General features: G+C 41.6%; 1 protein-coding gene across 2 annotated transcripts in view; it reads right to left on the reverse strand.

Moving 5' to 3' along the window:
* The window catches only part of ALDH1L2 (aldehyde dehydrogenase 1 family member L2), a 38,762-nt gene extending 18,497 nt beyond the window's left edge, over window positions 1–20,265 (reverse strand). The window contains exons 1-8 of one of the 2 annotated variants that reach the window (XM_052789889.1): window positions 20,004–20,265; window positions 12,831–12,972; window positions 10,367–10,601; window positions 4,527–4,692; window positions 3,583–3,684; window positions 1,770–1,859; window positions 634–768; window positions 109–234 (exon numbers count right to left, since the gene is read on the reverse strand). In XM_052789889.1, the coding sequence (XP_052645849.1) occupies window positions 109–234; window positions 634–768; window positions 1,770–1,859; window positions 3,583–3,684; window positions 4,527–4,692; window positions 10,367–10,601; window positions 12,831–12,972; window positions 20,004–20,183 (1,176 nt within the window). In that variant the 5' untranslated portion in view covers window positions 20,184–20,265. The remainder of the gene's footprint in view (window positions 1–108; window positions 235–633; window positions 769–1,769; window positions 1,860–3,582; window positions 3,685–4,526; window positions 4,693–10,366; window positions 10,602–12,830; window positions 12,973–20,003) is intronic. The other variant, XM_052789890.1, reaches the window with a different exon arrangement.
* Window positions 20,266–24,952: the final 4,687 nt, after the last annotated feature.

Here is a 24,952-nt window from a genome sequence, read left to right on the forward strand (position 1 = left end):
CAAAAAGCAATTTGCATGGCTAAATAAAAGATATGCCTTGCCTATAATGAGAAGTATGTAATGCTTTTGTCTGAAGTAATATCCTACTAAAGCAATTTATTGAATTACCCTAATATCTTCTGCCATCTTTTTCTCCTCTTCTGTAAGTTCCAGGGCAGTTTTCTCATCAGCAGAGAAGTATTTAGATGCAGGGATCATTTTTCCATCCTCAAACTGCAGATTTCTCACTAGTACCTGAAAAATGAGAGGATATGATTTTAAATTATCTGGGAGGTAACACATCCTTGTGTGAAGAGTTCTTAGGCATTAATATGGTTATTGAAATAGTAAAATAAATGGCTTGCAGGAAAGCTGCTATGATGCAGGTAATTTAACACAGGCCACTCCTACCTGTCTTTCAGATTCTCTCCTAGTATTAGTACATTTTAATCCATATTGGAAATGAATATGGATTGAGTGAGAAGCAAAACATTAACGTCTCCTCTATAGGATGGCAGAGGATTGATAAACTCCAAACAAATTAGCTGTCTGTCATTAGCAGCTGGATTTGTATAGCCTGACAATTCCACACTACTTGCACTTTTTGCTAAAGTTATTTCATCCATGCTTATGTTTGCTAGGGTGAGCACTTACCATCTTCCCATCATTACCAAAAACGACTAGACCATTCTTGGTTACAAGTCCAGGTCTTGAAGCACCTTTTATTGCCAGCTCTTGTCCAGCAGGCACTGAAGCATCAAGTAATGATGACCCGTAAAAAGTAACCACCTAAAAATAAATGGAATTAAAAGTGCACAGATTCCAAACATGCTCTAAAATTCTAATAATGAAATTATACTGTTTTGAAGCTTAAATATAAGTATTTACACATGGAAAATATGTTACATTATCTCTGTATCTTTACAACCCAGGACATGTAAAACTTTGCAAGCTGCCTAAACCTGCAGAGCTGCTTAGCTGTAACAATGTGCATGCTGGAACCAGTGCAGAAAGGGAAGCAGCTTTTGTCAGTGCATGCCCAGAGAAAGAGACTGGCAGAAGCCTGACTGTGACCGGTGTAGTCCAGCTCTGCTCCCAGGCTGGCAATGCTGAACACTGCCTCTCTGGGGCATTTCTGTTCTTTCTGGGCTCTCAAATCAGCAACAGTTCCTGGACATTAGGGCAGGGCTTTTGGAGCAGCTTACCAGCAGATGGCTAATAGTTAAGTAACAAAATCCGGACATCACAGGTAGGAAAGATAATGCAATTTTTAAAATATTTTATGTAAGTACAATGTGGATCAAATGTATAGTACTTCTAATACACCGAAAGGAAGTAGTTGGGTTTGGATAAAATGAGATAGATTTATTTCTACAAATGATCTAGGCCCAAATCTCTTTAAAATAAAACCTTCTTTGTTATTTCAGTAGCTCACAGTGTTTCACTTTGCTGTTAATACTGTGATGTTGCCCACTGTACAGCATGGGTTGCATTATACTGTAATGCATGCCTACTTCACAAAATGACTGGCACAGTTTGCTTCTACCCTTCTTACTTATTGCTTTGTACCATGCTCAATTTTTTTTTTTAAATCTTAACTACTGTGTTCTGTACATTTGTTTAGGTGCCTATTTGAGATATATATAAAACATACAGTCATAAAATGAGAGCTACTGCAATGTAACTCTCATTTGTATTCACCTGTGTGCAGACACCTTTAGTTTTATATTAAAAAAGGTCAAAAAGAGGTCATAGAAAAGAAGAATATTCTCCTGATTTTCAGAGCATACCTGGCCATCTATTGTTGCCCATGCTCCAGGCACTTTGTCATGCCCTCGAATCCAATTGTGCAAAGCTGCTGCAGGTTGGTCCCAGGAGATCTAGGAAATCAAGACATGCCAGGTAATTCTTCTCTGTTTAGGCATACATCAAGTTAGTATTCCTATATAAGAATTACAAATTCTCCCCCTTTCTCTTTCAACTGTTCATTTATTTAAGAACACAGAAAGGGTCTGGTCTAATAAAGGAAAATCAGTGATCTCCAAATGGCTAATCATCAAAGACCTATCAAATTGGATGCTCTTAGCACTCTTGTGTTCTGTGCAGTCTGTATCATAGATTCTCCTTCTCACACTAATATAATGAAAATATAACTCTTGCTACTAGGTATTCATTCATAAATAATTAATCATAGAATCATAGAATCATAGAATCATTTCGGTTGGAAAAGACCTTCAAGATCATCAAGTCCAACCATTAACCATGCCCCCTAAACCATGCCCTGGAGTACCCTGTCCACTCGCTTTTTGAATACCTCCAGGGATGGTGACTCAACCACTTCCCTGGGCAGCCTCTTCCAATGCCTAAATTTAATAAGCATAGTATAAATGGGAATAAGTGTATGTCTGGGATATCACCTTCTGCTGAAAATGATCTATTTATTGCTCGGACCCTACTTTCTTTAACAAAACCACAAACTTTTATTAAAATACTTTCTAATCATTTACTAACCCTTTATAAGTTGTTTCATGAATGGAATCCCCACTACAACTTGCAATTCCTGCAAGACTTTGAGGAAAAAGGATAAAATGTTTTAAGAATGTCATGTATATTTAATCTGTAAAACCAGTGAAAATGTATTCCATTATCTTTGCAATATTGTGAGTATATGTACAAAATTAATTAAAGAATCAGAATAGCTATTAAATAACAAATCTCAGGTACCCAGCATCCTTCTTAGTTTAAGCACAAAGAATATTTAGAAGCAAGTTATAAGCCAATGAGAAGAGTTTTACAGCAGGAAGATTAAGCTAGTTCACCCCAAGGAAGCTCCTTATGAATGAATAAAAATATCCTTATGCAAAGCTATTTGTTTCTAAGGTAAGGCAGGAATTGAAATATGATAAAAAGCATCACCTACAATATTTCAGGTGGAAAGGACTATATTCACCATGGACAAGAGATTGAAATTGTTGGAATAATTTTTACTTTTTATTTTTTTAAAAACTTTTGCACTGGTCTAGAAAAGGAAAAGAAGGTATTACAGGCAGCATTCACTATCATTTTACGGTGGCCTTCCCAACCACAAAGAACATCCAGCTAATGCAGTGGGGGTGCTTATATAATTCTTATATGGGTGCTTAAATATTTTTTTTATCTGTTGTTTGTTCACGTGACCTATATTTTTTTTTTCCTGGTGCCAACAGGAAAGGTGCCAACACTTGCTTTTGCTAACAGCAAATCTATTTCTGGTAGAGAATTTAGTATGGACTGTTGGTAAACAAAGAGAGCTATCTTCATTCAGTACTGTATTTAAAAGTATGGTAACATATGAAGAATCCACTGAAGGTGCAGCTGCCATCTAGCTGTGTGTAGATGATCCCAAGTAGAACACCAAGTTTCTAAATATATGTAACTGCTGAAAGGAAATAGGAACGTAACCTGGGGCTCCATTACATGCATTCTTGGAGTTATCCCAGGAATAAGAGGTGGGGAAACAACTGAGTTGAAATTAATGTTAACTTCATATCACTACTACTGTGATCTGAGTTGATAACAACTTTTCTAGTGATATGCACAAAGCACAGTGCTATTTAACACTACCTCTGCATTTTCCTTTTTCTGGATCCCTTCATATGTTGCCCCTTCTTTAGGCTGAGGTATACGAGGGGCCTTACCATCAGCAATTAGATGTACAGCTTCCACCTAAGTGAAAAAGTAACAGATTTAGTGTTAGCTTGGTTTGCCTTTTTTCCTCAGTCATACTTGTGAATGACAGCAGAAGACTTTCTGCCACAAGGGGAACTGGTTTATTTTTAAAACCTAGGATTTCCAAAATCTAGGGGACCAATGATGCACTGATTAACATACGTATACGCTTAAACTTCTTTGACAAAAGAAATAGCCTCAGAAGTTTGATGGGAGTACCTAGTCACCAAACATATAGCAGCTGCCTAAATTCTGCAGGACCCGAATGTGGCTCTGTATGATTGCATTCAATTCTTTCCTTTTTCTTTCTGCAAAAAGTTATTTCTCTGCATTTAAATGGAGAGAGAAAAAATTTCTCTAATGATCCATGCTGAGTACTTTTTATCCATTTTCGTTTCTTCATTTTAAAACAATACAAAAAAGGACAAGCGTACAAAATCCAAAGGCAATCCACCAGGGCTCTGAACTTAAACACACCCCCCAGCTTTTTTTTTCAACCTTACCCTAACTTTCTGCTCTCTCTGAGCCTTTAAAAAATTTCACCTTGTAAAAACATTCAAGAAATCTGTGGAAAGAGCCACACTCCAGATAAATTCGACTTCTTCCCTTCTGTGGAAACAGGATATGTTTTGCCTGCTGCCAGCAACAAATATTCTGAGGCCACCTCCTCAGCTGTCGTGAAGCAGCACAGCTCCACTGAAGTCTAGGATTCAACTGAGCACCACAACCTCTGTCTTTCCGAATGCATGCATCTTGTCTATATTTCCTTTGCTTTCAAACTCCAGCAGATGCTTTTCTTTTCCGCTTAAAATGCTGATATTTAGTACAGGTAAACATACCATAGCCTTTATTCCTTCTGGGAAGAGAAACCGGTTATACAGGTCATCCACAGTATCGTTTTGGCCAACATCACATTCTCGCTGCAGAAGGATTGGTCCAGTGTCCAAACCATCATCAGCCCAAAAAATAGTAAATCCTGCTTTCTTATCTCCTTGAATTAAAGTCCTGGACATAAAAAAAGCCTTACAGTACATACAGACAGTATGAAAGTAGTCAGGGATATCAATCCATCTGTTACACATTCATTTACTTTAGGTAGATAGAAAAGAAAATCCTAACCATCTTTAATTCACTGCTCATTTCATAGTCAGGAACCCACAGTTTTGATACTCTTGATGTGTGATTTCCACAAAGCGACATAAGAAATGCTGCAACTGAATCCAGGGTGTCTATCACACAGTTCATTGTGATAATTATTTATAAAGTATTAGTGGAAAGACACACAGAGCAAAAGGTGTGCAATAGTTATGACAATTTGAAAGATCGAAGCATCTAGACAGCATATTATCTTAATAATTCACGGTTGTTTACTGTAATTAGCTAAGCCTCACAACTTAACCTGTAGGTCAGCAAGGGAAGTACAGCTGTTGCACAGCTGAAAAAGAGCTAAACTCAGAGTGGAAAATGATGGATATGCAATTGTTTAAGGAAAAGTTATTAAGGGAATTTGCACCCAGCCAGATTCTCAGCTGCTGTGCATGAACATAGCACTACTCTACAATAGGTCTATGCTGATTTACATCAGCTCAGGATCTGCCTCTGAATCTGAAGCGAACTTCAGCCACTTAGATTTTCCAATTCTCCTTTGGAGCTGTATGTGCCTCAGAATGATGGAAAATCAAACGGAAGTGTGTTTAAGGGAGCAGCCAGAAATGGAGGGATATATTTTTCCTGCTTCCTTTTAACCATTTGTCTGCATGCAAACACCAATGCAATTTGCAGTAAGACACATCTCTTGCAAGTATTCCCTTGGCAGTCCATGTTGTAACAGGATCATCTGAGATGTGGCTTATACCCATGAAAATTCATTATTAGTTGTAAGCACTGAAAAGTACATTATTAAAAAGAGCAAAGCACACATTTGTGCAGAACAAGGGGCAAACTCCAAAGACAACTGGAGAATCATAGAAACATAGAATGTTTGGGTTGGAAGGGATCTTAAAGATCATCTAGTTCCAACCCCCCTGCCATGGGCAGGGACACCTTCCGCTAGACCAGGTTGCTCAAAGCCCCATCCAGCCTGGCCTTGAACACTTCCAGGGATGGGGCAGCCACAGCCTCTCTGGGCAACCCGTTCCAGTGCCTCACCACCCTCACAGTGAAGAACTCCCTCCTTACATCTAATCTAAATCTACCCGCTTTCAGTGTAAAGCCATTACCCCTTGTCCTGTCACTACAAGCCCTTGTAAAAGGTCCCTCTCTGGCTTTCTTGTAGGCCCCCTTTATGTAGTGAAAGGCAGCAGTAAGGTCCCCCTGGAGCCTTCTCCTCTCCAGGCTGAACAACCCCAACTCTCTCAGCCTGTCTTCACAGGAGAGGTGCTCCAGCCCTCTGATCATCTTGGCGGCCCTCCTCTGGACTTGCTCCAACAGCTCCATGTCCTTCTTATGTTGGTGGCCCCAGAGCTGAATGCAGTACTGCAGGTGGGGTCTCACGAGAGGGGAGCAGAGGGGGAGAATCCCCTCCCTCGACCTGCTGGCCACGCTTCTTGTGATGCAGCCCAGGATACAGTTGGCTTTCTGGGCTGCAAGCGCACATTGCTGGGTCATATTCAGTTTTTCATCCACTAATACCCCCAAGTCCTTCTCCTCAGGGCTGCTATCAATCAACTCATTGCTCAGCCTGTATTTGTGCTTGGGATTGCCCCAACCCATGTGCAGGACCTTGCACTTGGCCTTGTTGAACTTCATGATCTTGGCACGGGCCCACCTCTCAAGCCTGTCAAGGTCCCTCTGGACGGCATCCCTTCCCTCCAGCGTGTCGACCACACCACACAGCTTGGTGTTGTCAGCAAACTTGCTGAGGGTGCACTCAATCCCACTGTCCATGTCGCCAACAAAGACGTTAAACAGTGGAAGTTGGCAGGTATAAAAAAAGTGAATGCTTACAGAAGTTTGGCTAGCCCATATCAGATCTTTCACACATTTAAGCAGCATTTCTTCTGTTTTTTATTATGTAAAAATTCCAAAAGAGCACCCTGGTGAGAAGTGGATGTTCTCAGCATGGCACTGGAGGAGAAGAAGGTACAGTGGGCAAATATCCCTGACACTGAATAGGTGACAGGATGGTAACTACGGTATGCCCCCTCCTCTGTCCACCACCTCCCTCTGCAGACAGCTGCTGATAACAAAGTGGCAGCAGCTGGAAGAGGCTGTAAAGGATGGAGTAAGGAACCCTCAGAGGCCCAGGGCCCTTGTTTGTGCCTGGAGCCCCTTTAGCCATGCCTAATTCCCACGGGTTTCCTCGGTCACACTGGAAAGGGTCTGATCAGTACCAGGGCTGTAGCCACAACATATGAAAGAAGTTGTGATGAGAGCAAGGGGTGCGACGAGAGAATGGTCAGCCAAGGCCAAATCCTAGCTTAGTTTAAATGTCTTAGGACGACGGCCTTTACCTGAGAAGGGCAGGAGCAGACGCTTACAGAAGGAATATGCAAAATAGAGCAAGACTTGGTGATACACCATTGGGATACATTCCCCTTTCTTGAAACCTCCAGAACTTCCTGAGAGTTTGTATCTCCATCTTCCTGTGGAATAGATCTTGATGAACTTTTCCCCCATGAAAGCATCCTTCTAGGCTCTCTAGATGTGCAGTTCCACATTTTAATAACGAACTTGTCGTGGTTTAACCCCAGCCAGCAACTAAACACCACGCAGCCGCTCACTCACTCCCCCCCACCCAGTGGGATGGGGGAGAAAATCGGGAGAAGAAGCAAAACCCGTGGGTTGAGATAAGAACGGTTTAATAGAACAGAAAAGAAGAAACTAATAATGATAATGATAACACTAATAAAATGACAACAGCAATAATGAAAGGATTGGAATGTACAAATGATACGCAGTGCAATTGCTCACCACCCGCCGACCGACACCCAGCCAGTCCCCCGAGCGGCGAATCCCTGCCCCCCACTTCCCCGTTTCTGTACTGGATGGGACGTCACATGGTATGGAATACACCGTTGGCCAGTTTGGGTCAGGTGCCCTGGCTGTGTCCTGTGCCAACTTCTTGTGCCCCTCCAGCTTTCTCACTGGCTGGGCATGAGAAGCTGAAAAATCCTTGACATTAGTCTAAACACTACTGAGCAACAACTGAAAACATCAGTGTTATCAACATTCTTCGCTCTGAACTCAAAACATAGCACTGTACCAGCTACTAGGAAGACAGTTAACTCTATCCCAGCTGAAACCAGGACAGAACTGCATGGAGTAAAAGTACCTCCTTGTCATGGTTTAAGCCCAACCAGCAACAAAGCACCACAAGGCCGCTCGCTCACTCCTTGCCCCCGGTGGGATGGGGAGGAGAGAATATAATGAAAAGCTCGTGGGTCAAGATAAGGACAGGGGGGAATCACTCATCAATTATGGTCATGGGCAAACCAGACTCGACTTGGGGAAAAAACCAAAATCAATTTAATTTGTAACCAATCAAATCAGAGTAGGATAATGAGAAGTAAAATCAAATCTTAAAACATCTTCCCCCCACCCCTCCCTCTTTCCTGGGCTCAACTCTCCTCCCCAGCAGCACAGGGGGATGGGGAATGGGGGTTGGGGTCAGTTCATCACATGTTGTCTCTGCCGCTCCTCCTCCTCAGGGGCAGGACTCCTCACACTCTTCCCTTGCTCCTGTCTGCAGGGGTTTCTCTCACATTCCAATCTCCTCCCCCACTGCAGGTTTCCCTTCTTAAATATGTTATCCCAGAGGTGCTACCACCGTCGCTGATTGTGGTTGGCCTTGGCCAGAGGCAGGTCTGACTTGGAGCCAGGGAAGCTTCTAGCACCTTCTCACAGGAGCCACCCTTGCGGCCCCTCCCCTGCTACCAAAACCCCGCCACATAAGCCCAATACACTCCTTCATTAAGTCAAATTCCACTACCTGATCTCTTTGCTGGTTGCCCCCTAACTTTTGATTAAGAATGAGCAATAGTTCCTTATTTACCTTCCCATGTCTTTCATGGCTTAATACACTGCTAGGATACATATTTCTTTCCCAATGACCTCTTTTCCCATCTGAAGACTCCTAGATTTGTCTCCTGTCATGGGGAAGCTGTTCTATACCTTTGACTATCTTTCTTAGCCTTTTCTGAAGCATTTTTAGTTCCTTCGTGTTCTGACTGAGATGCAGACAGTATTTAAGATCCTTCCATGGTCTGTTTTCTGAGTAACAACAATTAACCTAAATGTTATTATTGCTTACATATAGTCAGTTTTTTTTCCCCTTATGTGCATTACCTTATGTTTTTTAACTTTGAATTTGACCTCTCATTTTCTTAATCTCACTTTCACATTATCACATTTACCCATTTGTGTAGAAAGTGTATTCTTTATTACAGATTGAAATCAGAGTGACTGGTCTAAAGCTTCCTGGCTTTCCCTTTCAGCCCTTTTAAAACTGGTATTGCTTTTGCTGTTTTCCAGTCTCCTGCACCATCACAATCTGAAGGAAGAGAAACTGTAGGCTGTCCCAAACCTGCAGAAACTTTGAAAGTCCCCTGGTCCTGAGAAGAGATTTTTATTCATTCATCAGTTTATCTAAAATCTCTTCTACTCATAGTTCAGCTCAAGAGAATTGTTCTGACTTATTCTACACAAAGAAGGGCATGGTAGTAACATCTTAAGCTCCTCCATCCTGAATACCAATACAGATTTCCTACTATGGTGTTCTCTTTGATAAGCACCTTTTTAAAATCAAACACCTATATCACCCTACATACCTCCAACCTTTAATATATTTGGGAAAATTGTTATTATTCAATTTTATGCCTTTAAAAGTTGGTTCTTTATTTCTTTTCTGGACTGCTTTACTCTCATTTTTCACCTGATCTGCCAGAGTTTTTCCCCACTTGGACACAACTGCCACTTTCTGAAGGATTTCCTTATGTCTCTAATAGTCTCCTTTACTCCTCTGTTTAAGTACTTCAGCTTAGCATTTTTTCCATTAAGGATTAAAGATAACAAACAAACCAAAACAAAATATGCTGTTGTTTTGAATCTACAACACTGTGTCTTTAGATAATCACCATGCTGCCTGTAAGATTCTTTTAAAATTGTTTCTTCATATTTAGACAATTTCTTATTGAATTTAATCACTGTGATAATGGCATTTCTGTTGTCACAAGAATGCTAGACCTGAGTCTACTGTGGTCATCATTGCAGTGTAGTTCTTTCACAGTAACATTTTGAATCTAGCCTTGTGCATTGCTCAGGAGGACAGCAAGATAAAGTTTTATTCTTGTGGATTCTATTCTCTCTCTCCCTTCCCTTCTGTGAAATCTTAGGCTCTGCATCAAGCCCTGTTGTGATAGTTATTTAGTGTTTGTGGAGGATGAGCTACGAGAGCAGTGTCCTGCCTATGAAAACTCCAGATTGTCGATTTGCCTATGTGAGTAAAATATATGTATGATCACATCACTGATCTTCCCCGAATAACAGCTGCACTTGCATTGGAAATCATAACGAATCTTAGGTATGAAGTGCAGTTCATGAACCAAATACTCAGCTGCTTCAGAGAAGTTCCTTCAGAGCAGTTGCAAGTCAACAGAACTGTGCCAGCATTTACATTAGTAATGGTTACAGACCAACATCATAACATGACATACATGTAGTTTTGATGCATAAAACTCACCAGTTGATTGCAGAAGCTCCTCGGTGGCGTGGTAGGATGGATGGATGGTAAATAATTGAGCCATGTTTTGGGCAGTCAATAACATTCATGGGGATGAACTGTGTACAGAATGGAAGGACATTTAGCTCTGCTCCAACCGATTTGTAGGCTGCAACTACTTCCTGGATAGGCTTGCCTTTAGCTCTCCATCTGGGGAACTTAAAAACAGGAGTGCCGTCCTTCTCTGCTGCCAGTGCTGAGGGGCAAGAACAATATTTTTTTTTTTAATCCGCATTTTGTGTTAAAAATTCAAACTGGAATCAGAGAGATATTGCATGACAACTCCAGCAGATCAAGCATAGGATTACAGAATGCCCTTTGTACTGTTCTGTATGCTGTTTAAAAACCTTTGCGCTTGGATATATTTTATTAATTCTGTCTTTGATTCTCATTCCTACAGCTGATGTCATTCTCAACTTTAAGTTCACTCTTACGGCTTGGCTAATAAGTACCAATGAAAGCAGAAAAGAGTGATGAATGTTATTGACTATTTAACAGTGACACTTCATTTCTTTTCTGGTCATTACATTTGCCTACAACTGGTTTCATTTAGCAGAACTTAAATTTCCACTTCAGCAATTTGTATGTGAATATGACTACGTACAAGTAAGATTCACTCATGTCAGCATTTTGTCACATTGCCATGTGGTACAAATAATCACAGATGCTAATGGCCTTTAGTAATTTCTTCAAAATACTGTTTACTGATGCCTTCTGGATATACTTTCACTTATCTGTGAAACACACAGCTACACCCAAAATCAGGCTTAAAGGTGAGAAAAAACAACTGCACTAATTGCAGAGAGAATTTTTAAGTGTTTGATAAATTCCATTGCGCAACCGCTTAATAACTCATTACAGAGAGTAGGATAGTAGAGTCAAACTCTACATCTGTTGAGTTGTATGTGTAATAGGAAGAAAAGGGAAAACAAGAAGAGGTATGGAAAATTCACCTAATTTAATTTACATTTCTAAACACATTTTCATACTTTCCTTTCTCTTTTTCACTTCTGAAATTGGAACTTGAGTTTGAGCTGACGCATCTTTAGCCTACTATCTTAGGTCTTAAATAAATACTTACTTAAATATCATTCCATAGAAGTTAGTGTGTACTGCAATTGCCTTTAGAAACAAAAATTGTAGCTGTCTGAGGATACAGAAACATGAGTAAATTTCACTTGAGACTTAAGCTTTTTGAGTCATCTGGAAGTAAAAAGCAACAAAGTATCCAGCAATTTCCTTTTTTTTTCATCAGGAGAGCAATAAACTAATTCTATGATTTAGTTATAATAAATATATGGTTGAAATCAGTGGAAGATTTACTTAGTTACATCTGCTTGTGTAATAACTGTACAACAATAGTTTATATAATGTAACCAAGTATTATGGTATGCTTCCAGAGCTGGATAGTCAAATTGTCTTTTTCTAAACTAATAGTTGCCTCCTCTAATTCTTTCAAAGTGTGATTAAATCTTTTAATGACGTAGAGTTACAGAATGTAATAAACTTGAGAACTATATGCTAGTTTGGGAGTGCCATAGCCCAGGTAAGCAAAAATTACGTTTGATTCTTCCCTCGTAAGAGTTTTGTAAAAACATGTCAGGACCAAAAAAAAAAAGAGAGAGAGACTTGAGACAGCTCATGGAATGTAGTTTTAAAGTTTTAATTTCAGATTATCCATAAAGGTACATTCCATTCTGGCACTTCTTTCTATTTGCTAATCATATTAACTCACTGTTTTTATGCCACTGAAAAAAAAAAAGTTACAATTCAGATGATTCCAAAGTAGCTTCTTTGTCACACTGGGCTCTGTTCTACGAGTACAATTCCGAATACCTGTCAGGCAACAACTCTTTCTTTAGGAAGTCTAGAAAATCCTTATGCATCTTTACAGTGGAAAAAGGGAGAGCAAAGCCTCCTCTAACCTTTTCAATGGGTTGTGAATAGTCCAGGTGGAAGAGAAATAGGCTCTGCAGGTACACTGTCGCAAGCTTGTTAGAAAGGGCAGAACACCAGGGATAACCAGTCTTGGCTCCATGCCTTGAGTGTCCCGGACAGCACAGTGAAACAGGTGACAATTTGTGCTTGAGTACAGGCTGAGCAGCTATTTGCTTTAAGATACAGACCTAGTTCAGGATAATTACCTCCAGGATGTACATTCAAATAAGGTACGTATATTAATTTATTTTTTGAAATATCTTAATGTATGGCCCGGTATGGTTAGAAAAGACTTAAATACTGACTAACTGACAAGGTTAAACTGGTTCTGGGACTTGTGTTTGTTAAAGCATCGTTCTTGTGCTGAATCCAGTGTAATAAAGGCGATATATGCAAGTCATTCCCATATAGATACCACCTTCTCACGAAAAGGCAAGTTTGTTATGTCTGCCTGTAATTTTAACATTTGGATTAAGGTTACACTTACCCAAAGGATCGGCTTGTCCATTCTTGTCAGGCACTGTGAATACTCCCACAACTTTATGACCCTCTTTTCTCAGCTTGTTATAAACTTCTTGTCCAAAAATACTTTGACCTATAAGGGCTAGCTTTAGCTTATGTTGATAAACCTGGTAAAAAGAATTAAAACAAACCATGTTCTAGGATGCAAAGAAAATATGTTGTTGCTTACATTTCTCTCTTGCTCTTTCTTGATCAATGTTCATTTTGATTTAAAATGGAATAGTCTCTCTGCCCAAATCACCTTTGAAGGAATAATAGTCAGTTTTTTTATATTAATGACAGGCAATGTACAATTCAGAGAGAGCACACATAACATAAAAGTATCATCTGATACTGTCATTGATGTTTACATGGCTTTCCCAGAATTTTCATTAGACAGACCCACTGCTCGTTACAAGAGGCACAACAGGCTCCATGATCTTATTCATAGTCAGAACTAATATAAGAAATGAAAACACATTTTTTGAAACAGGTACATAAAACACTTTTTCTAGGCATAATTTAGGTGCCTGGAACATGCCTTCTAAATCCCTACAATTAAATGGTGGCATATTATTTGTGGTTAATATAATGTATTGGTTTTGTGTGGCAAGGTTTTGGTAGCGGGTGGGGTTACAGGGGTGGCTTCTGTAAGAAGCTGCTGGAAGCTTCCCCTGTGTTCGACAGAGCCCATACCAGCCGGCTCTAAGACAGACCCGCCGCCGGCCAAGGCCGAGCCAATCAGCGATAGTGGTAACGCCTCTGTGATAACATTTTTAAGAAGGAAAAAAGTTGGGACGGCGGTATTCGGCAGCCAGAGAGAGGAGTGAGAACATGTAAGAGAAACAACCCTGCGGACACCAAGGTCAGTGAAGAAGGAGGGGGAGGAGATGCTCCAGGCGCCGGAGCAGAGATTCCCCTGCAGCCCGTGGTGAAGACCATGGTGAGGCAGGCTGTCCCCCTGCAGTCCATGGAGGTCCACGGTGGAGCAGATATCCACCTGCAGCCCGTGGAGGACCCCACGCCGGAGCAGGTGGGTTCCCGAAGGAGGCTGTGACCCCGTGGGAACCCCGCGCTGGAGCAGGCTCCTGGCAGGACCTGCGGATCTGTGGAGAGAGGAGCCCACGGAGCAGGTTTTCTGGCAGGACTTGTGACCCCGTGGGGGGCTCACGCTGGAGCAGTCTGTGCCTGAAGGACTGCACACCGTGGAAAGGACCATGCTGGAGCAGTTCGTGAAGAACTGCAGCCCGTGGGAAGGACCCACGTTGGAGAAGTTTGTGGAGGACTGTCTCCCGTGGGTGGGACCCCACGCTGGAGCAGGGGAAGAGTGTGATGAGTCCTCCCCCTGAGGAGGACGAAGCGGCAGAAAATAACGTGTGATGAACTGACCGTAAACCCCATCCCCGTCCCCCTGTGCCGCTGGGGGGGTGGTAGAGAATCCGGGAGCGAAGTTGTGCCCGGGAAGAAGGGAGGGGTGGAGGGAAGGTGTTCTGAGATTTGGTTTTATTTCTCATTACCCTACTCCGGTTGATTTGTAATAAATCAAGTTAATTTTTCCCCAAACTGAGTCTGTTTTGCCCGTGACGGTAATTGGTGAGTGATCTCTCCTATCCTTATCTCGACCCACAAGCTCTTTGTTATATTTTCTCTCCCCTGTCCAGTTGAGAAGGAGGGGGAGTGATAGAACAGCCCTGGTGGGCACCTGGCATCCAGCCACGGTTAACCCATCACATATGTATAGGCTAAAGAAGACAAGCTTGCATTGTTCCTGCCAAGTTAAAGGTAATGATGACCCATTTGATCCTCCTACAGGGAAATACTGCTACACGTGATGTTCCATTGCTGGACTTCCACTGCCTTCTGCGTTTGCATCCCAGTACACTGGACGTGCTTTTAAGCTTCTTCAGACTAAGTAGGTGCAAATAACTCCCCCAACTTTTTATTTTTAGGATAATTCGAATCACCACACTACTATGCTATCAGGATATCATGTACTGCTATGTTATTCAAGTGCTTGCACCCTGAGAAAACTACTAATTCCTTCAGAGTCCCTTTAGATTTAGGGGACAGCTGTGCTCCTCTCCCACCCTACCTCCGGTCCCTCACCTCTAACACCTCCTTTATCCCAGAACTGGTATTCCTGTAGCTGTATGAACTGGATTAGGGTACTGAGCTGGGGAGGCATTGACCTGACAAAATGTGGCTTATTCTTAACTGGATCTATTCACTGATCTAGTTCATTGCACTGCCATGAGTCCTAACGCAGGTCCAACTAGGGAGCAGGAATGAGTATGCAAGCACTGGCAGAAGGGTCGAACTGTCCCTATAAGCACTGTCTTTGCATTTTTCACCAGCTTCTGGAAACTGAAAACTGGAAAGCTTTGAAAAACAAACGGAGTAGCAGACCTCATTATGAAGGAAACGTCCACACAGAATAAACAGAAAACTTAACCTTCCTCAAAGCTGAATTTGGTAGAAACTATTCTTAGACTCAAACTATAAAGATTCCTCCTTTTAAGAGGCCTGAATGAAAGGTAGAAGATAAATCCACATACTCCCCACCTTTATTCTTAACTTCATCTTTCCAACTGGACTTTGTCTTCCATTTTTTCTGAATGACCCATTAGATGCCATAAGCTCAGAATGATAAAGAGGAATCAAAGCACTGTCTGAATATCTTAACCACCGGCATTTGTTCTGTACGTTGACACTTGTACGTTTTTCTCCTCCCTCCTCTTTTCCCTTTCTTACGGTGCTGGAACATGAGGATACCTTGACTAAGTGGGTTGTTGATTGGATACCAAATGGTCTGGACTGCCCATCAGATCATATGACAAATTCTAAGACAAAGAGAAATGTCCTGAAAAATAGGTTAGCCAAAACCACAATCCATTTCATTGCAATTCATTTTACAGCTGAAATATTATGGATCTATTTTGCTGTTTTCAAGTGACATTTTAGTTGTGCAGTTGGCCTTAAAAAAGGGAGTTATGAATTGGTATGTTCCATTACAGGAATACTGAAGTGTGCTTTTTATCTTTTATATAAAACAACAGGAAATAACTATTTGTCCAGAGACAATATTTTCCCTCAGAACAAAACTGCATAGTAAAACTGTCAGCATTAGTGCAACTGCAGTAGTAACAAGTAGTAAGATGCAAAGGTGGACATAACTCAGGCTCTTTCAAAATTAGATTGTTATAGTTGGCAGGTAAAAAATGTCTGTGAGACTGGTGACGACAATATTACTAACAAATGCTGCACTGCTGGCAGTAATGCCTAAAATATGTTCACTATTTTCTTCTTAATAAAGACAAGACCTTGTTCTGAATTACGATAAGCACAATTTATCCTTGCAATCCTTATCTAGCAAGGCCCAATGGATGCAGGTAGATCTCATTACCAGTGCTTTATGACTGATATGTTTGTTTTTACAGCAGAAATGTTGCTGCATTATAAAAAGTAATCATCAGATTTTCCTAATTACTTTAACTATAGCAAGCAAGATGGAGAAAGATTAACCTGCTGGATCACCGAACATGTTTAGCATGGTATGAAATACTTTGATTTCTGTACTGTGCTAATTTACAGTGGTAGCCCAACTAGTACATTGAAGAAACATTAAAGATAATCCAGATGAGAGTTACTTTTGTCTTTCTACTTTTGTCCTTTGTTAACATCTCTCAGTAAGAACACGACTGGAAGGGATCTTCTTAGCTAACAAATCTAGTCCGCTGCCATCACAAGCAATCATGTCATATGATTGCTTTTACAAATTTACCCAATCTCCTTTTAAAAGTACTTTTAAAGTACTCACTGCTGTACTCCGTTGCTTTTCTGATACTTGGCCAATCTTCTTGTAATTCTGAGTCTGAATTTATCACCACTTCAAGAGCTACTTTTTCTCCACTTATTCACAAAGTGTTAATAACATATGCATCCTCTATTCCTAAACTTAACTTTTAGTTCATGTTTCCCTGTGAATAAATCCGATTCTCATATCACATGGAACTGTATACCAGTCCCAGTTCCAAATCATGAACAGTTGCTGTAAATCAACATAGTTTCAGTAAAGCTACACGTGCTTAAGTTGTGCTAGTTGTGGAACTGAGTCAACAAATGGTGAGAAGCAGAGAACACAGTCCCCAAACAAACAAAAAAATAAGACTGGTAAAACTGAGAAGATTGCAGACTGGCTAAGTCCAATTTCTTCATTGTAGTGCACAAAAAGATTAGCCTGGCAGCAAATCAGCTCTGCTGTCTCACACTTACAGAAAGTTACTCAAATGGGGACTGATTTCAATTGCAAGATGGATCTGGTAATTGTGCTATGACCAGTGATTCTTGAGTTACTTCTCCAATGAATGGTACATGTATATTGTGTGATTTCTATAAACATCTGGCTTAGATGTGGCAATTTGCTTGTAGCACATTAACACATACACTGCCATCAGCAGAAAGCAGGAGCCAAACCCCTAAGTCAGCCATGCAAAGGATTTCTACTGAGTTAAAAAAAGAAAAGAAATCCCATATGTGGAGGGGTTTGCATGACCAGACCACAAATTCAGTCCTTCATTTTTTGTTTTATTTGAAAAATTACAGTTGAGCAACTGCATGAGATCTTATAGCCACCCTGTATCTTCTCTGGGAAATTCTCCTGAACATAAAAATGATAACTCAAGATGAGTTAGACCTGTGAAAGTGGGAAATCCTTTTAGAAGAATTTAGTGTGGATGTAACACCCAATTAAAATGGAAAGTTCTATAAGATTACACAGAAACAAAAAACAGTTTAGTGTTTTCTTTCTTACAGAAATGGCGCATTTTGGCCAGCGTACCATCACTAGCATTTATCAAGAAGCTGTAGAAAGGAAGCTCATTAAAGAACACCGAAACAATCTTGCTGTTGAATAATGTGCTAGATGGATACTGGATCATTACCACTAACATATGCAAAGATTAAACTTTTTATTGTTTCTGTCAGTGATGTTAAGAGGTTATATTAGACTTCTTTTGTAGTTGCTTGGCTGACTATGGATGTATAACATTCATTAACAGATGCAAGGGAAGGTTAATGGTCATGTAGTATCAGAGTAGATTTTTTGCTGTACTTTTGTAAGATTACCCAATTCCTAGTTATGGCAAACAGTGCAGTTCACGTGGCTTAGAGAGATCTGGCCTTTCTTTTACGACTAATCATAGGATAATGTAGTTATTATGACAGTGCTACAAAAAGATAAGAATTTAGAAAGCTGGTGCTCGCTCTACTGTAATTCTGTTGTTTTCATTGTCTGAACTTTTAATTTCTTTAACCTTCTATTTTGCTTATATTATAATGCAGATTAATATTAATTCAGTTTCCCTGACTCAAGTGCTCCCAATTTGGATGAAGAAAATAAGATAAAGAGCATAAAAACTGAGAACTGCTTGTACAAGCAGTCTTATCTTGAATGCTCAACTTGTCTGAAAGTCCACTTTTACCTCACCACCTCAATATGAAAGCACAGATTTAAATTTAACTTCCCTATTTAAAAATTCTGTCCATACCATCTGTTGATCCCATACTGGACTTTATTTTACAATGACTCATTAAAAGATATACAGTATTTTAATGTTTGCTTCTGTTCTGGTTCTTTTCTTACTCCAAAACACCTAACCAAAAATAAAACTAGTAAATAGAACTAAGCACTGCGTAAAGAAGCAGCCTGACAAATGCTGTTAACTATCTTGTCAAGTTCTAGTTCCTAAAAATGGAAGACAAGTCCAAGAGCTACATTTCTTCTCTCAGAAGAGTCTAACTTTACAAAACCTACATGTAGGAGAATTTATTTCATAGATAAAAATAATTTTCTGTTACTGCCTCTTTTGTATGTGTGTCTAACGTTCAATTGGTTATCAGTTTCTAATCAAATTTCTCGAAGGCTAACATTTAGTAACTGCTTATGAAGCTTACTCTCAAAAAGATTACAGTATTTTATTTCTCCTGTGAATAAGAATTCAGTGAAGCTAGTAAATATTTTAATGTTATATCTTTGTTTAAATGAATGTAGAATCATGCCTGCTTTGAAAAGCAGTACTGCAACTTTATTTCTACAGAGGATCCCCCTACATGTGCTAAATTCCAGTGCCTCCAAATAGAAACCTATCGTAGAGCCTCCCCTCCCATCTACACAGCTACGGGCAATGCATTCTCACCAGTCATTCATTCTCATTTTTTGGCATTGCTGAGTGCATTTCCAAAAAAGATTGTGTTAAATCTCTTTATTCTAACACCTTCCATGTAGATACCTTCAGAGGACTGCTGTCCTCATGCTAAACTGAGCAGTCAAACATGAAACAAAGAACAGTCTCCAGGAAAGAAAAAATCTCCCACCCTCATTCAGCTTGCCAGACCTACACATCTGGACAATTTGGATTGGGCAATGCTTTCAGGGAGCTTGCAGGAGTTCTGCAGTCTATATATTTAACAGGACATAAAGAATGGCTTGGAACAAATGCGCAGAGCTGTAAAAAACTAAACCATGGGGTGCAGAGGAATTTAGGCCATCAACTTCAACCCCGAGCAAGGAACTGGAGATGAGAAGGTCACAAACTAAACACTCTTCCTAGGCCAAAGTGTGGGGCTTCTTTCCGGCAGCGGGAACCGGCATGGTCCTACCTAACTAGAAGGCAACCTTCAGCTCCTCACAGGGCAAATCCAGCGTGAGGGAGGCAGTGAACGGCCACACTCACATTGCTCTCGACACACGGTTACTGGGGATTATCACAGCATCGCTGGTGCCTGCTCCCTGCAGCTTCCAGTCACATCCCTGCAAGACGCAGCGCCCAGATGATGGCTGCGATCCCGCCCGCAGACCAGCCGGGCAAGATGCTGCTTCTGCACCCAAACCAAGCTCTCTCCCGAACCCTCCTGACCTTCCCGTGCCTGTACGCTCTTTACCAAAACCCCGGCAGAGACAATACGCATCACATCCTGAAAAATGCCCCCTCCCGCCACTTCCCTCTCCTTGCTCGGCCCCGGGTTGCCCTCCGACCGGAGAGACACGCTGAGGAGCAGCAGCCGCCGTTCGCTCCCGGGCACGGCACAGCACGGCACGGCACGGCACGGCACGGGGGGGGGGGGGGCCCACGTCCCCCGCTGCCCGCCCCACACGACTCACCGCGGCCGTCGTGCAGATCGTCCGTAGCAGCCGCGGGGCTGCCCGCAGCATCTTGCGGAACGCCGCCGGGCCCCCGGCTCCGTCGGCCGCCCGGCGAAAACCGAGCCGGCACCGCGGCCGCGGCGGACCGCCTCGTCTGATGCAACCCGCGCCGATGCCGCTGGCGCCCCGCCAGCGCATGCATCCGCGGCCGCGGCGGCGCGCCCCCACCCGGGCCCGCGGGGACCGGCGCGGCGGCTGGAGGGGGGAAGCCCCGCACCTGCCGCTCCCGCTGCCGCCGCGTCCCCCCGCCCCCTTGGCGGCTGCACGGCGGGACCGGGACCGGGACCGGGACCGGGACCGGGACCGGGACCGGGACCGGGACCGGGACCGGCCCCGGCCCCGGCCCCGGCCCCGGCCCCGGCCCCGGCGCCGGGGGAACGGCGGGGGTCGCAGGGGCCGGGCAGCCCCGGGGCAGGGGGCGGGGAGCCAGGCAAGCGCCTCTGCTCCCCCCCCCCGGCTCCCCCCACCCCCGCTGCTGCCCGGGGGGGCCCCGAGGGCAGGGACTAGCCGGGTGGGGGGTGAGGGGCTCCCGGAGCACGAAGACACGAGCCACGGCCACCCGGCGGCATTTCGTGGTCCGCGGCGCGTCCGGTGCTCCCAGCGCTCCCCTGCCGCGGGGGCCGCTACAGCCCCCGGCCGTTTACAGCCTCGGAGGCGGCAGGGCCGATCGTCTCCAGCTTTGTCCCCTCTACCGAGGTTGTCGGCGAGACACTCATGTGAATCTGCTGCGACAGTCAAAAGATCACGTAGATTAATTTTTCGTTTATTGCGTGCCAAAAATGCCGGTAATGAGGTTAAAAAACATTAATGACTTTCTGGAAATCCGTATCGCCAACATCACCAGGTATTTTTAAAGCTGCTTATTCCACCTAATTAAAATCTTATAGCATTTGAGGGCGTCTGTTAACGTAAATGTTTCAACTTCACTGTTTTTCTAAAGTCACAACAAAAGAGGTATGGAGAAGATCTTGCAAATACAAATTTAAAGTGCTAAAAAAAATCAGAAGGCAAATGAAAATGATCCCAAAGGGGGTATGAATAGCAAACCCCGAAGTAGATAGTATGGCAGTAGTATAAGCATCATTGCAAACTGGGTCAGGTTTAAACCCCTTCAACACTTAAAGTACAAGGGTGGGTAAAAGGCTGAAATACACTGTGTTCCTGTGGAGAAAACAAGACAGGAAAAAAACGGAGAAGTTGGTCATCATACGGCCGACTTGTGAACCACATCAGAGAGGTCAGAAGCAACACTTAACGCCAAATTTATGACCTGCAGACATCCCGCTACAGTAGAAAACACAGTAGACAAAGTCTCGCCTAGCACTTGCAAACAGCTGTGTCTCACTGATTTTTTGATCCTTTCCTGCAAAAGAAGTGCAGCAGTAATCCCCAGGGTTTAATTCCAAGGCACCCACCCTCTTCTTCAGGGCACTTCAAATGCTCGGCTATACCTGCAAGAACAGCACTGCTGTGGAACTGCTGCTGCCTCCCTGTTCAGGGGACACGGGAAGGAGAGGCATTTTTCAATTGTGCCAGTCCCAAAGTAAGTCAGGTTGGCACAACTCAATTCCCCCATGGAGTAAAGTTACACAAGGGCTTGCATTATGAGTCTCATAACGTAATTCATTCCCTGATTACTTTAGGGAATTCCACATTACTCCTGTGTAGCAAAACTATACCCTGCCCTTTACTTTTACTGCCCTAAGTGTAGGTAGCATGGAGTGGAATCAACAGAAATTATAATTAAAACTTTTTAATTAAAATAAACCACTGCACTTTGCTTTTGCAATGAAAATCCAACACAGAAAATCACCAGCCAGTTCCTACAATTTCCTCTCTATGGGGTGAAAAACCTAGGGGAGTACTTGGCCCACTTCAGTGAAGATTCTTCTCATGATGCCGTCATTTGGAGTATGTGGTGATTTATTAGATTATGGAATAGAGAATTAGCGAGTTTCTTTGCTCTGAGACATTAAAACACAAACTAGTAGAATTCATCAAAAAGTCCCATTAGCGAGGGGGGACAATATGTTTATACAAGTGGTTCCTTCTCTAGTACTTCCAGTACTATGGGTTTAAAAAGAACGGTGTACAGTAATTCCAGATTTTTATTAAGAAAGCTAAAATATTTTGCTTTGTAGCTTATTTTTGAAATAGTATATATTCTATTGTTACTGGCTACTTCTATGGGTATGCGGCCTCATATCTTGTAATTACCTTACATAAAATCTACCAAATTTCATTGTTAAAAGTGTTTCTTTAAAATACTCCCTCTTTAAACTGTACAATAAAAACATTAAAACTCATAATTTTTTTGGACTAAAATGCATCATTTAACTACTACAGGTACTGTTGGTCTGAAATGCCTGCTCTTAATCTTCTTTTTGGATTTGCAGTTTCTTTAAGAAAGATTAATAAATGCACAGTTTGATAGGTCATGTTGTAGTGATACAGCGACTATACGCACGCAAGCACAAGACAGTCATGCAACTGACGAAAACCACTACATGCTCAATAAAAAGTGTAGACATCTAGTCCTTACTAAAGGAACTATTTCACTACCTCAGACAGTAGGAGGAATCAGTGTATGTATAGTCTTCCTATGACTTGATGGAAGTTGCATGAATTCCATACAATAGAGGGCAAACAACTTCTACCATAAAAGCTGGCATCAAAATGGTCCTATACTGCAGTTTGGAACTGGATTCAAGCATTGCTGAAGTTCATGAAACTCCAAATCCTGGTTCATGATCCAAATTCAACTAGAACATCACACATTTGGCATTTAACTATCGATGCACAGGCTTACGGCAAAATACCTGGTTTTCCCAGGTAAGCAATTTGTAATGACTTCTGGCTCTATTCATTACACACACACAACATAGACAATAAAACAATGCACGTGTAAAGCACGAAGGTTTTAATTAGTTGGCATACCCACAACTCCAAACCTATTAAGACAATAATACATCTCCATTGACTTCACAGACTACTAAAACGTTAGGTGACAAAAGGGAAAAATCACAAGAGAAGGTGTCCGTTGTCAGCAGAATCATGGCACAAAGAAGAGCTGGGGAGTAAGATGTGGGCTTTACTTTAGATTTCACAGTAATGAGAGGGGCAGGGAGACAAACAGGGATAAGGGTGTGCTAAATCACATGCAAGGATGGCATCTGCATACCATCAGCTTCTTCCTTATGATCAGTGATGAACTCATATGCACAGGTTTTAACAAACACTTAACAAATTGGCTATTTAGAATTTCAAGGATCAGTGTAAACATTTACAGTCAATTCAAATTGTATGTTTTTTGTCATTCAGAAAATTATTAGGATGACCTGTCTGAGAATGAGCAATAGGTCTTGTGTGACATAGTAAACTCCAACATCAGTGTCAAATATTATAATGGTTACAATGCACTCCTCCAGGCTTTTTGGTGTTTGGAAAAAGTGACACCAAGTATTCCCCGCTGATTTCTGTAACCCAGTCAGAAAAGTACCTTGCAAATTATCGAAGTTTCTTGTTAATCTGGGGAGAAATCCTAGCTCCAGTGATATCAGTGTAAATTTATGCAATTGGTTTGGAGCACATTTTATACATTAAGTTTTCTCTCTCTATTTTTTTCTTCCAGTTCTGGTCCTTGTTTCTTAAAGCCAAAGTTTAGCTTTGAAAAAAACTGCAATTATCCATAGTAAGCTTTCCAGCATGGGCTTCCCCCTTTCTGTTCCCTAATTTTCCAGAGATGTATGTCAGCAAGTCACAAAAACAGATAGGGGATATGTATACAAAAAGTATTCAGGAGCTAAACATGCTTGTTCAATAGCCTGCTCACAAAGCAAAATGTGTTTGTATGTGCAGAAATGTACAGAACAAATGTAAGACCTAATCCACCTGAATATTATAAATCCTTGTTGATTTCTGTGAAGCAGAAGTTACCCAGTGTCTTTGGAGATATCATCAAGACTTGGCAAGATCATTGGGGAAGGCTGTGTTCCACAGGACACAGAGTACGTGCACATACTGAAGTGCTTGGGAAACTGCTCGGAATCTTCCAGGATTTGCCTTCTTTTGAAAATCATGCCCTGGGATTCAGTAATCAACTAAACTAGCTCTGCATAGGCTTTTTGTCATTGCAAATCAGCCTTGATGCAGCTTTTCATGATGAATAAAGATTTGGTCATAGTTCAGATTCAAATTCCTCAGGAGTACTTTAGAGTTCACCCAGTTTTAAAGACTGAGTAATTAAAAAAAAAAAATAAAGTAAGGCTTTGTACTGGTTATTTCCTAACTATGTTAATTGCATGACAAGTTTCAACTCAAATTTTATACAACAGAAACTTTTCATGTTTTTTCACTTGTTGAAGCAAGATTTAATGGGAAAGTTATTTCTTGTTTTATCTCTGCAACATTTATATTTAAAACTTGCTTTTCTTATTCTTTTTTTCACTGGGTCTTAACTTCATTTCAGACCAGATACCCACATGATAGTAAGGCTTTCACAATCTACTGATACTGATTTTCTGCCATCTAGACAACCATTTAAAGCCTCATGCTTGACATTTCATTTTTTCCAGAGTAACTGAAAGGAGGCATATATTTGATGAGGAAAGGGAATTATTTTACCAATTTAACCAGTAGAAAGAATTATCATGTGCAGATGCCTTACTCATATGCATAAATGGAAGTCTCTCAAATTCCATACAATAGAATAGAAACTACTTCTGCAAAAGTTGGCGTTATCTTTGTGGAACAGAGTTGCAAAGAGCAAATCTCAGATAGTAAATCCTTTCTGGGAATCCTGCCACAAAAACTTTCAGCAAGAACTTCATTTTATTTAAAATATTCAGAGCACTGAGCATTAAATGTCCACAGACAAGGAATGTATAGCATAGTTGGTTTCCAGCAGA

This window comes from Harpia harpyja, chromosome 6 (genome assembly GCF_026419915.1).
Source record: "Harpia harpyja isolate bHarHar1 chromosome 6, bHarHar1 primary haplotype, whole genome shotgun sequence".
NCBI lineage: Eukaryota > Metazoa > Chordata > Aves > Accipitriformes > Accipitridae > Harpia > Harpia harpyja.